This window comes from Pseudopipra pipra, chromosome 6 (assembly GCF_036250125.1).
Source record: "Pseudopipra pipra isolate bDixPip1 chromosome 6, bDixPip1.hap1, whole genome shotgun sequence".
Classification (NCBI taxonomy): Eukaryota; Metazoa; Chordata; class Aves; order Passeriformes; family Pipridae; genus Pseudopipra; species Pseudopipra pipra.
In genome coordinates this window covers 31,340,243-31,357,802 of record NC_087554.1, presented here as the reverse complement: position 1 = coordinate 31,357,802, position 17,560 = coordinate 31,340,243, and the positions used below count along the sequence as shown (strand labels likewise).

The window sequence follows — 17,560 nt, the reverse complement described above, 5'->3', positions numbered from 1 at the left end:
CACTGCTTTTACCTCTTCTACCCTGTACTCTGATTTCTCTTTCCCCTTCTCCCTGTCCCCATCTCTGAGGCTGTCATACCAGAGCTTATTTATTTCAGTCCTTCTCATCTTTCTTCCCTCTTCTAAAAACTTATAACACTGTTTTCAATTTATTACTTTTTTCCCCTTTCACTCCATCCATCAACTTCTTTCACCCTCTTTTGAACTTCAACATTTTCTCCTTCATTTCTGCAGTTCATTGCTTGCTGTTATTTTTTCCCTCTCCAGGTCAGCTCACCTTTCCTCTTCAGAGTTCCAGACCATCCTTCCATCTGGTCTCTTGTGTCACAGTGAGATCCTGGACATACGGCATGAGTGTCCCACTAATGCCAACCATCACCCACTCCTCCAGACCAAACAAAGACCTTGGTAGTAATTCTTTAATGCCCCTTGGTTTCTCATCTCTGTTAAAGACTCCTTTGCTGCCTCTACAAGAACAAGTTAATAGGTTTATATATATAGTATCTACCCAAGATCTCTGAAGATATTGTGAATGAAGAAAATTGCTCACAGAAAGATGGCACCTGCAATTAAAGCTAAGACTCACTCCAAAACCATGAGAGAAGGGAAATAATAAAAAGACCAAGGGAGTCAGGATGGCAGTTTGGAAGTTACAGAGGTGTAGCTTTATATCACTGCCAGGTAAGTCACATGAAGTAATAACTGAAATGCATTATAGAGAACACAATACAAAGACTCATTAAGTCTGTGTATGCAAAGCCAAGTCTCCAATTCATTATGTACTTGGCAAGGAACCAGAAAACACTGCTTTAAACTCTGAAAAAAAATTACTGAAAAAAAACACTCAAAAGAGCTTGTAGCTAAGCATGGTACAGACAAGAAAATACATTTACGTAGTCACAAATGGTGAAGACGAATGAGGGAAAGAGAATCTTCTGGAGAAGGTTGTGAGGAAGCTTCATAGCAACTTTCCAGTATCTGAAGCAGCCCTATAGGGAAGCTGGAGAGGGACTCTCTCAGGAACTGTAGTGATGGGACAAGGAGTAATGGGTACAAATCTCAAAAGGGGAAATTTAAATTAGATATTAGGAAGAAATTTTTTACTGTGGGGGTGGTGAGACACTGGAACAGGTTGCCTGGGGAGGTTGTGGATGCCCCAACCCTGGCAGTGTTCCAAGGCCAGAGTGGATAAGACCCTGAGCAACCTGGTCTAGTGAAAGGTGTCCCTGCTCATGGCAGGAGGGTTGGAACTCCATGATCTTTAAACTCCATTCCAACCCCTTAACATTCTATGATTCTATGAAAGCCTCCGTCTCTTCATCGCGGCAAGAGATACACACAGCACCACTAAAACCTGTGTCCTTTAAAACTGATATTCAAAAAACAGAGGGAAGCGGGCAGTGAATTATCAACATGTGCAAAGCGCGGAAACTTCTGATGTCATCGCGATTAAGGACAGACGCCTAGCGAGGCTCAACCAAGCGAGACAAACCCTCGGCACCACCCCGAGGCAGAGGGGGGCCGGGCGCGGCGGGGCGGGCGCTGCTCGGGAGGCGGCCGGGGAGAGAGTGCCGGGCCTGGAGGGCTTCCCTCGGCTCAGGCTCCTCCCGCACGGCCGCGGTAACTCCGTGGGGCCAGGCCCGGCGGGATCGGCCCCGCCCGCCGCTCTGGGGCCACGGCCGCGGCTCCGCCTTCCCGCCATGGCGGAGGAGCAGCGGTTCCGCTCGGCCTGCGGGGCGCCCATCGCACTGCGGCGCCGCCAGCACAGCGCGTCCTGCCGGGAGCTGGCCGTGCGCGGGCCCCGCCTGCAGCTCCGCTCGCTCAGCGCCGCCACCTCCGCCGTCTGGCTGGCGGCCTACGGGCTGTTCGCGCTAAGCGAGGTACCGACCCCTGCTCGCCGCCCTCGGACCCCTCCGCGGATCAGGCACCGAGCGGTGACCCGGCTGCACCCCGGAGCCGCCGTCCCGCTGGCACACCGGGGCGGCCAGGGGCGCCCGGGGGCCTCGGCGGCCGCGTGTGTCCCCAGATCCCGCCGGGCTGGGGGAGCCGCGCAGCCTTCGCCGAGCGGCGCCCGGAAGATGGAGGGCGGCCGGAGAGGTTGGGAACGCGGTCATCGCGTTTCCTGGGCATTCCCCCGCGCCCTGGGAACGCCTGGCGTGATGGTTTCGTGATGAAAAAGAGAGAGCTGTTGCCAGCCTGAGGGCCGCAGGCTGCCACCCGCCAGCCTCTAGGGGCTTCTCGAGTGCCTCTCTTGGTTTGTAGCCTCTTGATAGATAGGGTACATATCCGAATGGGTGCTGAGTGATGCCTGGCGCATGCGTGTGAGTCCACGTAACAAGTAATGGCTATTTGAAGAAACAAGTTGTGGGAATCTGGAATAAAGGATGTATTGAAGAAGGTGATTGTTAATTCCCAAAAGGAATTTTCCAGAGTGACTCAGAGAGCACTGCACCATGGATGTCATCACATTTCACAGCTGAGGGAAAGATGTTGGCAGTACAGATTTCAAAAGCTGCTGATATCTGAGCTAATACCTTTGGATTTATCAAAAACTGGACCCAGACCAGTTATCTCCAGACTGAAGTCAGTAGCTTGACCAGAGAAGTTGGTCACTTTGACCTGTGCTTTGACTGTTGCACATTTTTTCAGTAATCTTTCCCAAGCAATGAAGACAGAGATTGCAATGTGAGTCAGTTAGCAGGCATCAGATATGAAAAGATGGTTTGTGTTCCTCTTCCTGGAAGAGAATCTCTGTTCCAGTTTCATATTTTACAAAAGCGTACACCCCAGCCAGTGATTACCACCCGCTCTCCTCCTGCTCGGCTGACCACTGCTCATGCAGCCTATATGCAAGTGACTGCAATTCTTCCTTCCATTAGGAACCAGATCAGAAAGTCTGAAGGTGTCTCTCTCTTTGTGCGGATTTCAGTGTCTGTAGTTCATGACGGGGTTTTTTTCCATGATAACAAACTTTTGGAGTCCTGTATGTTTTCCAAATCTATGGCTTCCTTAGCTCACATAGTGGCCCGGGCGCAGCTTGAGTGGTAGGGCTGTGCAGTTCTGGTCCTTCAGGAAGTGTCAGTTAGAACTTCAATTCATATATATGTGGTCTGGAGCTCTCTAAAACATGTCCCAGAAATAGATTGTAGGTTGCAGACCTTGAGAATTTATTACAAAGTCTTCAGATGACTTACTGGTGACTATAGTTTCATCAGTTATATATTAAAATGTAACAGCAATCCCGAGATTGCAGCATGCAAAAGACATTTTTGCCCTGAGACAAAGCACAGGAGAGTGCAAATGTTCTTTAGATTGGTGTTTAAGGCAGGAAGAGAGTGAGGTTTGAACAAGTTTAGACTTGCAGTTCATAAGAAGAAAACCACCAGGGCAGTGGTTTTTCCTGGAGGAGGGTTCTTTCCCTTTGAGAATCCACCTTCGGTTCTTTCACAACACTTCTTTGTCAATGACATCATCCCTATAGACATTGGTATTTTACACAGTCATTGATACAGCTAGCTTGTGTTGGTTGAGATTTCTGCACTAAATTTACGAGAGAATAGACTTTTCTCACAGTTTTCAGTTTCAATTCCCAATTCTTTCAATCCATACTGTGAAGACTGATTTAAATCTCATTACACGTGTCAGCCAGCCCAGTGGATAAAAGGGCTGACTCCACTTAAAATTGCTTAGTAACTGTAGCTTTAATGTTTTAATTTACTGTGCAATTCTACTTTCTCTAAAGCTATGTTCAATTAATTGTAAGACTAGACCTCTGCCTTTGCTTGGCTTGTGTTACAGAATAGTGTGGTGCTTTCTGCCGCAATCTTCATCTCACTGATTGGCCTGATCATATACCTGCACTTCGTCAAAATTGACCAGGAATCCCTGTTGGTCATTGGCTCACTCGGCATTCAGGTGACTTCATCCTACGCTTCAGGAAAAGAGAGCACAACCTTCATTGAGATGGGTCAGGTGAAGGATGTGGTTATCAACGAAGCCATCCATATGGTAATGATACACAGCCTTTCTTCTTGTCTCTGTAGGCACACTCACATCCATTGTATTTTCATGAGCATGGTTTACCAGAGCAATTAAACACAGCACCATCCATAGCTTTACTGACATCAGGAACTTTGTTTCAGATTTCCCCCTTTATTTTCTGATCTGTTTTCTCACCGTTAAAGGAGAACTCAAACCAAAGGAAAAATCTCAAAAAGCCAAATCCATCCCTTAGACAATGCCACTGACATTGAGCTAATGATTTTAGTTCTTTACATTATGCTGTTCTCACAAATCCTGATGGCCAACTCTGTATGTAGTCAAGACAGAGATGAGGAGGTAGAAGACACAAATGATGATTTTTCCCATTGCTGGGGTTTTCTGCAAAGCTCCTGTAGAATAGCAGACCTTACCCTTCCAGCATATGCGTGTTCTTTTCAGGTTAAAAATTTAATAGAAAAAAAACACAGGTAAAGTTATTTTTTTATTGTGTGAAAACTACAGATATAAATTGGTAGACTTGACTGTGGCCTGGGATGATTGGCTTTCAACTCAGTGAGTTGAAACAGTTCCTCTTTCTGTGCTAACTCCAGGCAGTTTGATAGCTTTTTCAAACTCCAATGATTGTGTCTGTTTGTCTTGTAGCAAAAAGTTATCTACTACCTGTGTATCCTCCTCCAGGACCCTGAAGATCCTCAGGGAGTATCTGAGGTTGTGCCACTCTTTCAGGTGAGTTTGACTGACTGGTGGAAAAATCCAGATCCGTGGTCTGTGTGTGCACACCAGTTGTCCAAACATATCTTTATTCCACTACAGATAGCTGATTACAGTTGCCTTTCCCTGGCTGGGCTGTCAGGGTGGCTGGTATTAGAAGCCTCATAGAACTACGTCCTGGGGATGTTTTTTTCATTTGCTCTCCATTCAAAGAACAGGGAGTTGTGTCAATCTGAACCCAGCCAGGAGTTTGCATGAACTAAAGTCTTTGGCTCATGTAGGGTACTGAGGACTCATACAGCTTTCTGTGTAGTCCTGTGCTCAGTGTTACCATTCTTTATTCTTCTATAATTTACTGTGCAATTTTAATTTTACTTTCTCTAAAGCTGTGTTCAAATAATTGCAAGACCAGAGGTCTGCCTTTGTTTGGCTTGTGTTACAGAATAGTATGGTGCTTTCTGCTACAATCTTCATCCCACCGATTGGCCTATGGCACTGTGCTGCAGTTGATTTTTCTCTCAGCTCGGTGTGCCAAAAGTGTTCATAAAGCCTCCTTGGCATTGGAATGACTTCCCCTCTCTTATACATTGACAAAGATCACAGGACAAGCTGTGACCAATTTGCTTAATGTATAATAACTTGTTTGTGTTACCGTTACCCTGTTTCCCCTTTCTCTTCTCTTGCTAACTTATTCTGACTGTTCATAATCCCATTTTTGGGATGGAATTTCTTTGTGTGTGTTCATGCCTAACACAAGAATGCCCTGAACCGTTGAGTGGTGGTAAGCAGTACAGAGGTACCTCACTTTTTAGACCACTGAGCTGTATAGCCCTCTCTGTCCTTAATTCATCTACTGTTAGTGACTATCATTTTGTAATCTACATACAGTTTATGACTGGATAGAGTTAGTCTTCTAAAAACTTACAGGTATAAACAGGCTATTCCATTGATTCTTACTGCTAACTCAGTCCCACAATTGTAAAGACTATATTACTAAGAGTAATATAAATTAAATATTTCACACATAAACGAGGGAAAGAAGGGATTTGCTGGAAATCAACAACAAATAAATTCTAGAGAGCTGCATTCAGGAACCTGGTTTTAGATATGCTCATTTCCAGCTTCAAAGAGGCTACCTGGCATCTGTATAGTTTCTTTTTTTTTTATCTCAACTCTGAACAGTTTTATTTTCATGGAAACATCTTAGTACTGCTAGAGTTGACTCCACCAGCAAAGGAGGTACAGAACTGTGGTAGTTTGCGAGTAAGTACCTGTCTGTAATTCTTACTTTAACGTGCAAGTTAGTATGTTACTTAGTTTTGAAGAAGCAATGATTATTTGGCTGTATTGTGTCACCTTCATTAGGTTCATGTAAGTTGTGTCAGCCTTCAGAAATACAGTTTCCCGTGTCACTGAGCCCAGGGCCCTTCTGCACTGAATTGACCTTTTGTTCTCTTAAGAAACACTTGCAAGGAGGCATTTGATGGACTTTACACAGTAATGCTGTTCCGGGAGCTCAGAAGTCATGGGATCATAGGGACTGTGGAACTGTGAAACTTTCACCTCCTTGCTGGTTTTAATTTAGTGCAGTTTAGAATTGATGAAAAATTATTATCCTTTGACCACCACTTGCTGTTTGTGTAAAATTAATTTATGTTTTCAGTTAACCTTCCATTGTTCTTATGTTGACAGTACTAGCAGAGGCCAAGGGTCAGATGTCTAAACTCCCTGTCCTGAAGGTGGATTTTTCAGGGTGGAGGTCTTCTAGGATGGTAGATCCAGTGTATGGAAATCTGCTCTTCATTAGTCTCTAGAGGGAGTATGGCCTAACAGATAGGGTCATGGGTGGGAAACTGTGGATGTTCTTCCATGCTGTCACTGTGAACTGTGAGCTGAGAAAGGAGTGGCTTTCAGATTTGGTGAGAGATTCAGGCTAACTGCAGAATGGTGCTGCATGTCTTGACCTGACAACTTTAGGGACTGGTGTTTTTCATCACAGAGCAGGTTATGGCTTATGGAATCACTTTGCCTTCCTGTATCACCAGCTTACATCAGACACCTCCTGGAGTCTGGATTATTTCTCAATGAACATGTACCAGTCTCCATTGACTTGATGTGAGAAAGCTCACGAGCTACAGGTGTCTTACTGTTGCACTCCGTACACATACACACTTCTGCTAGCTTTGTTGGCTGTCTCCACATTCCTACCTCTGCCTGTCTCACTAGTGGGAAGTTACAAGCTTTCCTGTTCTTTTACAGCCAGTCCAGAACCTGATTCTCTGTTGTTTGACTTCTAGAGCTCCAAGCCGCGTCTGGACTGCTTGATAGAAGTGTATAAAAGTTGTCAAGAAATCCTGGAGCAGAGGAAGACAGCTCCACAGTCAAGTGGAATAAAATAGCTGAAAAAAAACCCAAACAAGGGAGCAGACTTCCAGCAGAACTCAGAGGGACCCATGGAAAAGCAAGCAAAACCACCCCATGGCTTTCATTTATTAGATGAGTAGAAAGTGGTGCAGTGATGTTAGGGCTAAAGGCCTGCACAGCTTCATAGAATTGTTAGAGAAAATGTCAGCTCAAGCACAGAAGTGAACCTTGAAATCCTCTGCTATGAAGACAGGTGAGCAGAACTTTTTAGGCTTAGACAGAAAAGAATTACAGAGAAATGGGGCAGAGGAAGACAAAAAAATGCATTGATTGTTTACTTTTTTGTGCATCTGAAAATTATGCTAAAATCATAATGTAACTTTGTCTGGACTGCCAAAAAGATGCATTCTTTGGTTGCTATTTAACCCTTTGTTTGAAAAAACCACTCTAAATACCAAAGCTGTTGTGTAGGCTGGGATGGCAAATTACCGATCACAGGAGAATTTCATAAGGACAATTACAGAAAATGAAAACATACTGTTGCATTCAGTTACGTTTAATGAAATAAACATAAAAGAGCAGACTTACCTCTTCAGGGATCTGCTTGAAAGAGTCCCATGGGATGGGGTCCTAGAGGCAAGAGGGGTCCAAGAAAGCTGACTGATAATTAAGGATCATTTCTTCTAAGCTCAAGAACAATCCTTCCCAATGAGCAGGAAGTCGAGCAGAAATGCCAGGAAGACTGCATGGATGAACAAGTTGCTCCTGGCAAAACTTGAACACAAAAAGGAAGTATACAGAATGTGGAATTAGGGACAGGTAACTTAGGAGGAATACAGCAACACTATTCAAGATGTGGTTAGGACAGTTAAAGACTGTCTGGGGATGAATCTGTTGAGGGATGTCAAAAGCAACAAGGATGGCTTCAGTAAATACTTAAGTATCAAAAGGAATACAGGGAAAATGTGAACCCATTGCTGAATGGGGCAGGGACCTGGTGACACAGAACATGGAAAAGATGTGGCATTAAAAGGGCCACATCAATTACTCCAAGAATATGAGGCAGCTTGGAGGCAATGTGTTGTTGAAAATCATGGTAATGACAATGTGAATAAAGCTTTATTGATCTGTGCTCTTGGGAGTAACTTAAAGTTGGGAAATTCTTCTTTGTTGATAAGCTAAAAGTCTCTGTAACCCTTAACTGGTATTTTTCTCTCTTTCTTTTTTTTTTTTCCCATGACTCCTTAGAAATATAACTGAGCTAAACCCACAAGTTGGCAGGAACCTGGGGTCATGCTTCATTTGCATACAATGCTGTATTGTGCTTGTCTGCATTATCTGTAAATAAAAGCATGTGTCAATATACCATCATGCAATAGGGTAGAGATAAGGTGATTTGGTTTTCTACCCCATGCAATAGGGTAGAGATAAGGTGATTTGGTTTTTTTTCGTGGTGCCATGAGGTTTGAAAGACACAGGTTAGCTCATGTCACAGGAAGTATTCTGGTTGTCCAAGTGAAAGGCAGCAGCTTGGGGATGTGCCACTGGCTTTTGTGTCAGAAAATAAATGATGTCTCAACAGAATGAATGGAGTCTTAGGCTTAAGAGTGTGCAGTGAATGCTGACTATGCTATAAAAATGCCATGAAGTCCTCAGAATGTGCACTGAAGAAATCACCAAGAAGCTGTGTCACAGGAGGAAGTCTGAAAGATTGCTTTAGCAATCTTTTGAAGGAGTGAACATCCTGTGCCCATAGTTTAGTCATCCACTGAAGCTGAGAAATCAGCAGAGGGAAACAGGAATCAGACTAGGGCAGGTTTGCACTAGGTATGTGCCTGGATACCAAACACAATCTTTGTTCATTTTTGTTTACATTGAGAATATTTTGGCTTTTAAAATAGTTTCTTTCATTTTAAGAATAATACAGTTCAATTCATGATAGCTGCATTTTATTAAGAACAAACAGAAATCTCACAGTATATTCCAGGCAGCCTTCTATATACACACAGCAGTTAGGAAAACAAAGGCTTTTGTCGTCTCATTCTATGCTCCATCAATAGTCAAAAGCATTGATTAAAATAAAAAACTGTTTTCTCTACCAAAGAATCATACAAAACAGATATCTACACTGGGTGGGTTGTTTGTTTGAAGACAGGTAAGCTATAAATAGGAGGGGTGTATGCATCCATCAGAGTGGGGTGGTCCCTGAAATACTCAAGTATTCGTGAATATTTTTAAGAAATAAGGAAGGAAAAGAAGTTCTATATGTCACGCTTCTCAGTTTAAAGTGCAGTTATGGCAGAAAATAATGAGCTTCAGGACAGCTCCTGTTTATTTAACATCTCTGCTTCCTGTTTACCCTGGTATGAGTCTCTGAGGACATGAGTGTTAACACTGTAAGGAAATACAGCCTCTGAACTGTGAACTGGAGACTTCTATGCCTTGAGCACCTCCAGCGCTGATGACAGCTGGGACATCCCACGGCTTCAGCCTATTCTAAAGCAGCTTTGTCACTGGTGGGATACCAGAAGCAGGCTGCCAAACAGACCTTCAGATACAGGAGAACTTGTTAGGCACAGGTGTGAGTGAGGAGGAATAATACTTCATGTATTCAAACTGACATAACTATACTGAGATCACTCTGTGTGTGTGTGTGAGAGAGAGAGGAAATACAAACTACTATCAGGATATACAGTCGCTTAAAAGTATCAAAGGGAAAACAAAAAAGACTAAATACCTTCTTAAAATTATTTTTGGCTCAGAAAGCTACCCTCTTCTGTACCTTCAAGGGATGGTCTTTAAATTCATAGCAAGTGGCAACATTACAGTATGTGCAAATCAGGTCACTGTTCATACAATCTTTTCCTGTCTTATGTCTGCCATAGTGTTTCCATAACCCACCATGGGGTGGTTTGGGGTTGGGTTTTTGTTTGTTTGGGGATTTTTTTTATTTTATTTTTTGTTTGTTTTGTTTTGTATTACAAAGAACAATTTTTGTCTGTCCCATACTCCTAATTTGTGGCTTTGCCCCCACCTAAGCATGAAACAAAAATGTATCAGCTTGATGTATCAGCTCCCTTGTGTGCATTAGTTGGATGTTTCAAGGTTGGTGGCAGGTACTAAAAACACTGGTATGGTTGTTTTGTTCATTTGCTTTGTTCATAGCTTTGGTTTGCTATTACTGAATTCATTCTAGTGGTTGGGTTCACACTGTTTTAATTTGGGAAATTTGCCCAGGAATGCATAATTATTATGAAGTTGCACATGGTACTTTTGAAAGTACAGTTATTTTTCCTTAGCTTTTTTAGAATGCTTATCAAAAGAGCTGAACTCAAGCTACGTAGATTTAGATTTTTCATCAAGAATTGCTATTTTTCTTTTACTTGTTTAAACTTCAATAACCTTCTCAAAACAAAGTCCCTTTGAAACAGATAAAAAAATTAAATCTACCACAATTCTTTAGGAAAGTCAGAAGAACAGTACTTGAGTACACACTTGCTGACTACCTCCTCCTTGCTTATGGTAGCATGAAGGAAGCAGGAGTTTGAAAGGAGCAGCTTCTGTCAAGTCAGAATGGCAGACCTTATTTGGGAACAAGATCTGTTCTAGTTGCTGGAAGACAGAAAAAGTACAAAATTTGCTTGTCTTGTCTTCCCTTGTCTGAGATAATGTGCAGTTTCAAACACATCTACAGTGATTAGCAGAAAGTCCTTGAAAGTGCTTGTCTGACAGTGGAGCATGGGACACAATCAGCCCTGCAGCATCAATTTAATGTTCATCTATTGCGTAGAACAGTGTCAGCTTCTAAAATGCATCAGTCCTGTAGGAGCTGACATGCTCTGACGCTGTTCTAGTCTCAGTTGTTCTGAGTCCTCAACATCTAAAGACACTAGGATTCCACTTTCATTTAAAGTTGAAAACATTCTTAAGTACCACTGAACTCTAATTCTATACCCCCTATTTCAGGTCTAAAATCACCCTTGACTTGCATTGGAATTATTCTTGTCAGTTTAGTTCCTCTTCTTTCTCAGTAATGTCTTTTTTCATGTCTGGAGCAAGGACTTGGAAAGTTTCTGTCTTCTGCAAGCTGCAAATGTGAGGGATCAAAGAAAATGTATGTGTTTCTACAGCAAAGCAGAAAGGTACGAGATGGAATAATCAGTGTAAGGAAAGAGAGCAGATGTAATGTAACTGGAGCACTGTGCAGGTAAATGACCTGAGGCATGGTATTTTGGATGGAGTGTGTCATGGAAAGGAAACTCCTGCACAGTCCCCCAAAATAACTTCCCCCTCCCCCCCAAGAGAAAGGACACTGCCTCTACCTCTAAGGAACTTTGTCTATTATTATGGAAAAAGAATCAGAGTCCACATTAAAGTAGTGGTGTGTAACCAGAAGAATCATAGCTCATTTGGAATGAGCCCTCAGAGCAGGGTGGGCCCCTTAGTGCTTCGGGGCATGGAAGGAAAAAAGCACCGATTTTCAGTCTCCCAGAGCTTCTTAGCAGGTGTTTTGCTTTGGGAGGGCTGTGTAGAAGACAGGAGTGAAGGTGACGAGCGGTAGTTAATGTAGCTGGCAATAAGAAGTGTTGCTTCAACAATCTGGGGAAAAAAGAAAATGATTAACTGTAAGTCAACTAGAGGTAAAAGTGCCCTTTGATTTTTAGAACCTATTTGACTGCCTAACTTTTATAAATGGATTTCTCACATGGAATTGTTCAGTTTGGAAATGAAAATCTGTCTGTAAGAGTTAGGTAAAGTAAGTCTCGTGGTCAAAGGTTCCAGCTTACAAGGGATTTGTTGAATGTGTATAGCTAGTGCAGTACTCACAAGTACCAGTCCCCAGGGCTTATACAAAACACCCAGTTCTGATGCTGCCAGCTGGACAGAATCTCGCTTTTCATTTTGTAATTACCTTAGGAACTGCCATTGTGAAGAGGAGTTTTTCAGTGCTATTTTTTCCAGAACTGTTTTCTTTCATTTGACTGACTACAATCATGAAGTCATCTCGACAGCCTCCAAAGGTCAGCACAGAGGAGTATGAATAAGAGACCTTCAGATGCTGCAGATAGAGAATTTGAAAAAGTCATAGTTCTGTAAAAAGACCAAAATGCCCATCTTATAATAATGTATTAATTTACATTGCTGCTTCCTGCAAGAACACCGGATCTCCAGCAGTAACATGCACTACAGGCTCTATAGGTAACAGCTGGCAGAAAAAGCTCAAGTAACAATTGCATTTCTGTTTTTCTCCTGGCTCGCTTGATACCTCAATGATTCATAGTCCAAATTTTGTTATATCCCAGATGGTGGTAGCAAAACACACATTACTGAGATTTTTGCAAAGATGTATGAGCATGTTTGCTAGCCTACCTTACACTGCAGCTGTACTTTTCCCTTGTCTATGCAGTGTTCAAACATAGCACTGACTTCCATCATCTGACTTTTACAAATTAACTTCTGGATCCATTTGAAGTTAAAGACAAACTTTTAGTGACTTTCAGTGGACTCGGGAATGTCTTTCTGGGGCAGGGTAAGGTATTTTTCTCAACGTACCATTGTGTTATAATCCAGTATGCTGATACCATCTTCATTCACAGCTATCCAGACTGGACAGTCTTCCAATGAGGAAGGCAAAATAGGCTAGACAGAAAGAAAATTATTAATTCAGGTATTTCTTGATGACCACAGAAAGATGTTTCTGACATAAATGTTGGATTCTAAGGATAAAGTGATGATGAGAAAGAATCCTATAGGCTTACTGGTGTGACCTGGTTTGATTTTTAAGAGGGCTTTTCTCAAAATTTGGAATAATATTTTCAGATTTACATACAATTTTCAGAGTAGCAGCACAAGAGATACAAGGATAACAAAGGCTTTGAGATTAATTAGATTCCATTGGTGTAGTTAAAATGGAAGGAAATGCTAGGACAGAGCAATAAAATGCAGCTCTGCTCTGCACGTTTTTATACTGCTCCTGTTGGTCTGTTGGTTTCTGTAACACCAGGGCACCCAGTACCATCACATCAATGCAATTTCATTTCCTACAGAGTCTTACAGACAAATGTGCATCAATTATCTGTTAAAGATGAGTTGTGATGGCTAATGACATAAATCTTTCCTAGGAATCAGCAATTACATGGCTATTGCCATAGGCTTTGCTGCTTAACTGTTGAAAAGTTATAAAATATGCTGATCGTCAGAAATACCAACATTATTTAAACTGTGGGTGGAACTATTCTGTATTCTGATCCTTCAGCATCCATAACTTCAAATACCAGTAACTACCTCTGCTTTTACTCCTGACAGTAGAAATAATTATCTTTTCAAAAACTTTTTGTGTGTTTACTCAAGAGGTCCATTTCATCCTTAGACTTTATTCCATAACTACAGCAGCTTTGACTTCAAAGCAAGAGATATGTAACCATGAAGAAGACCTAGCTCAAGCTTTCAACAGGGGAAGTTTCTGCTGGGATGGGGAAGATAGTTAATGCCAAAGTAAGATTTCTCAGACAGCTGTCATGTGCTAAGACATCAGTTCAGGCAAGGGTGATAGGTACAGAGCTCTAGCCTGAGATTGACTGAGGGATGGACAAGCTCCTGGGAGAAGTATTCTCTCCAGATATTCTTTGCTCTCCTACTGATGCCTGTGGGCTGGCAGCTTACCCAGTACATGCTTCAGTTTTTGTTTCTGCAGCAGGACACTAGCAGTGTTTGCCTCTCTCATGTGGCAAGGAAAGCATCCAGCTCTGTGTCAAGCAGAGAACAGGACTGAAATACCCCTTGTCCTTATAGCTAGCATCAGCTGCCAGGTGTGACTTATGGAGGACTCTTCCCTTCCACCCCCACGGTGGTATGTAAATAGTATTTTTTAAACTATCACTGCAGCTGTGCTGACCAGGGAAATTCCTGCCTAAGCAAGCTTTGGCAAGGTTTGTAAGGACAGGTAGTACTCTGTATCACGATCAACTGACACAGCCACGGAACCTTCAGTATTTATTTACTGAACGCTAGCAACCCCTAGTGTTTAGAACATACTTGCCTGCCTTCTATTTCAACCTATGTGGTACCAGAGCTGTTTCTTCAGAACAGAGTATTGTTCAATTTTTTCCTTTCCTGAAGTAGCAGCATTTTCAACCCAGAGATTGTAGGTATATTTTTGCTCAGGTAGTTCACTCTTGGCAACAGAAAAAGGTGTTGTCCAGTTACCTTAGCAGCAAATATTTTGGTTCCAAAGAGAGGCCATTTCCGGGCCACCGTCAAATAAATTCGAATGCATTCTGGTGGAGAGCATCCCTGCAGCACCATCCACTTCATTGCCAGCCTGTCTGTCAGTTGCCTTTCAGAATCCAAAATACAAGACAGTATTATTTACTAATGTTTTCCAAGGAAAGGTGTGTAAAATTATAACAGTTAATAGATGTACCTCTTTACTCCAAAAGGGCTCTTCTACACAGCTCTTACAGACAAGGCTGTTAGCACTATCAGTTAAAAGGATTGTACAACATGAGTTTATTTTCTCTACTTCCATAATTATTTTATTACTAGTTATACCATAATGCCCAGGAATCCTACTCACATATAGGTTGCTCACTGGTATATATATTAAACAACTGTAACTACAAACACTGGGTCAGGTGTTATAGTAAAACCCTGTAGAGCTTGTCTTCATATGCAGTTACACTCTTGCCTTCCTCATACCTTGCTGTAGTATGCTCTATATGGAATGGCAATATATATTAACTCACTCTTGATTTGGCTCACTAGGGTGGTTTGGCAGCTACCTCGCTACATGCAGATGGAATTTGCTCCCAAAAGGAGGTAACTGTGTTAGCTACACCACTGCATTCCTAAGTAGCTTAGGTTCTGGAATAAAACCATTCTCTCACTTTAAAACAGAAAAATCCGAGATCCGTGGCAGCGTCTGAATTCTGTACTTGAGCTCTCTGCACTGTGTGTGAGAATTTCCAAGTCAGAACATCAAAAAGCCCTACCAAAATATGTCCTACCAGAACTACTGCATGGCCTGAAGCAACTCATATGTGCTGGCACTATGACTCATTGCAAATGTTAGGCATCTGGATTCAATCGACACTTGGGGAAAGGGTAAAACAAAAACTCAGGAAGAGAATTCATCCTAGGCTTAGGTTAATTTGTTGGAACTGAGATGCCTAATTTGGAAGTGAAAGACATAAACTTCTTGTCTAGGGGAAAATTAGTTGGTGATTTGGCTATTTTTGTATTAGTTTTTCTTTTAAGGGAACCTTTTCCTGACACTTTTGTTTTGTTTAAGTTTCTACATCAAATAATCTTGACAGGGCTCCTTGAAACTACTTAAATATAAGACAGAATTTTGCAAGTAAAAGCTGTTTTCAGTGCAAAGTTTTGAAGAACCAACAATTTACCTGAGCTGTTCAGGAGTAATGTTTTGCTTGTAGTGTTTGGGGTAGAATTTATCTAAGACCTGATGGAGAAGATGCTGCATTTTTAATTGTGATGTTCCCCCAGGACTTGAAGATCCTGATCGATCCAAATCCCCATATTCCACCTAAGACAACATTATTATTTATAGTGCAACAGAACTATGGTGTTTTTAATGCACTAGAACATTCCATGAATTCCCATACCAATAACTACTGTGTTTATTAGTCATGCAAAAAGACATAGTTAGGCTGGGGAATTTTGTTTACAGATTTACCATAGTAAATATATACAAAAGAGAACTACTGAGAACATGACTGCCCAAGGAATTATTTACTGATCTAAGAAAGTGAAACAAGATCTCAGCCAGATACTTGTAAGGAGACACATCCGTATAACTGCCAGGCTTTGGGGGTTAATTTCAACTGGCCAATTAAAACAACAGCACATTTGGACCACATGCCCAGGTTATACATCTCAGTTTACACTGCTTCAACAAATACAACAATCAGTTTCAGCTCAGTAAGAAATTATTATCCTGCTTATCATGGCCACAACCCACATTGTGTGTTTTATGTGGTAAAATGCTAAATGCAAACCTGGAGGTCTAATGGAGGATCCTACAACATGCTCATCCTGAGTAAGAGGGTACTGGCAGTGCAACAGGGAAAGTTTTTACTCTTAATGGAATTCTAGCAGTGGTATTCTAGTAGTGGTACTGTTTCCAGATCTCTGCTAAGGTACTAATTGGAGCAGTTTAGGTGATATTCCAGCCTGGCTGTTTTTTCCAATATTTTTCTTGAGAAGTAAAGGACAGGCACTCCTAGAGCAAATTTCCCTACAGCAAAAGGTGTTCTAACATATGTATACTGGTATAATGTATTTGGCATGGTGCATCTCTGTATGTGTGGTGAGAAGCAGCACTTTTGATGTAAAAGGTAACTGCTTAGTCAAAGATACTCAGTGTACAGCTGAAGGAAGACAACAGAAAGGATTTCTGCCCACAGCCATACTCACCTGAGCCATCAGAGCCACCATTTCCAGAGCTAATTCCTTATTAACAGGAAACCTTCCATTGGCTATTTCATTGCTGACTTGGAAGGCCAGTAGCAACCGCTCACGGTCTGTCTCACCTTTGGCCTGGCTCCGAAAATATAGTCTAAAAAGTAGAGATGATTGTAAAGGTAAAAAGACATAGTGAACTGAAAGTACAGCTGGGAACTTTAATCAAGGTGAGGCAAAATAAAAGTGGGTTATTCTTTTTTTTATTGAGGGGGTACTGGACAGATTTGGAAGCTGAGATGCTTACATTATGAGCAAAATTTGGGCAAGGAGGCTTGAAACAGCCTTTCTAGCTTTGGAAGCTCTTTGAATTCTGTAAGACAACCACTTCTAGACAGTGAACCCTTATTAAACACAGTGTCCATTGGTCCCCATCAAGCACAGGCAGGCGATCTTTAAGTTATGGCCTTCTGTGCTTATCACAGAAAAGAGAACTACCTCTGCTCTACATGTATAAGTTTCTACAAGACAGCCTTGTAGACTTGCCACCTTGGATTTGACCATTTACACTGAAGACTTATTAAAAAAGTCTTCAGTTTGCTTCAGCAGGAAATAAGAGACTCAGCAGGCTTTATTTCAAAACTTAAAGAAACATGCTTGTACATCAAAGTTTCCTACTATTTTTTATTCCATCCACACTTGCAATTTTTTTGATGTGGTATAGCAAGATTACTAATGGGGGTTAAGACACCAGTTTGGAGAATGCTTCCCAGAACCATTCCTTATGCATGCCAACTTACAGTGCATACCACCTAATTCAAATGTTAATTTAAAGCTGCATCTATGGCTATCTATTCCACAATACTGCATGAGATATTAATTCCAGTGGATCAGTTTGTTTATTTTTATGTCACTTTGAGATTAACAACACCATTAGGACCATATTGACCTGACACATCTCTTATCAGAGTCTTTGGTGTTAGAACAGCCCAACCTTGGAAATACCTTATCAAAACATCCTTGCCGTCCAGTCTGGGCACATTCCAGTCCAACAAAATAATAT

The 17,560-nt window shown here is 41.9% G+C and overlaps 2 protein-coding genes across 10 annotated transcripts in view; one reads left to right on the top strand and one right to left on the bottom strand.

The window, feature by feature from the left end:
- The first annotated feature begins 1,410 nt into the window (after positions 1–1,410).
- Positions 1,411–8,661, top strand: PIGH (phosphatidylinositol glycan anchor biosynthesis class H). Its single transcript, XM_064658376.1, has 4 exons — positions 1,411–1,880; positions 3,799–4,008; positions 4,645–4,728; positions 7,011–8,661. The coding sequence occupies exons 1-4, from the start codon at positions 1,701–1,703 to the stop codon at positions 7,110–7,112; spliced, it is 576 nt and encodes a 191-aa protein (XP_064514446.1). The 5' UTR covers positions 1,411–1,700; the 3' UTR covers positions 7,113–8,661.
- A 348-nt stretch (positions 8,662–9,009) lies between these two features.
- The window catches only part of PLEKHH1 (pleckstrin homology, MyTH4 and FERM domain containing H1), a 54,696-nt gene continuing 46,145 nt past the window's right edge, over positions 9,010–17,560 (bottom strand). For 8 of the 9 annotated variants that reach the window (XM_064658351.1, XM_064658350.1, XM_064658347.1 and 5 more), the window contains 6 exons: positions 16,513–16,654; positions 15,480–15,622; positions 14,284–14,413; positions 12,631–12,717; positions 11,990–12,136; positions 9,010–11,676 (listed from right to left, as the gene is read on the bottom strand). In XM_064658351.1, the coding sequence (XP_064514421.1) occupies positions 11,500–11,676; positions 11,990–12,136; positions 12,631–12,717; positions 14,284–14,413; positions 15,480–15,622; positions 16,513–16,654 (826 nt within the window). In that variant the 3' untranslated portion in view covers positions 9,010–11,499. Of the gene's footprint in view, positions 11,677–11,989; positions 12,137–12,630; positions 12,718–14,283; positions 14,414–15,479; positions 15,623–16,512; positions 16,655–17,560 lie in introns of those variants that run through there. The other variant, XR_010431325.1, reaches the window with a different exon arrangement.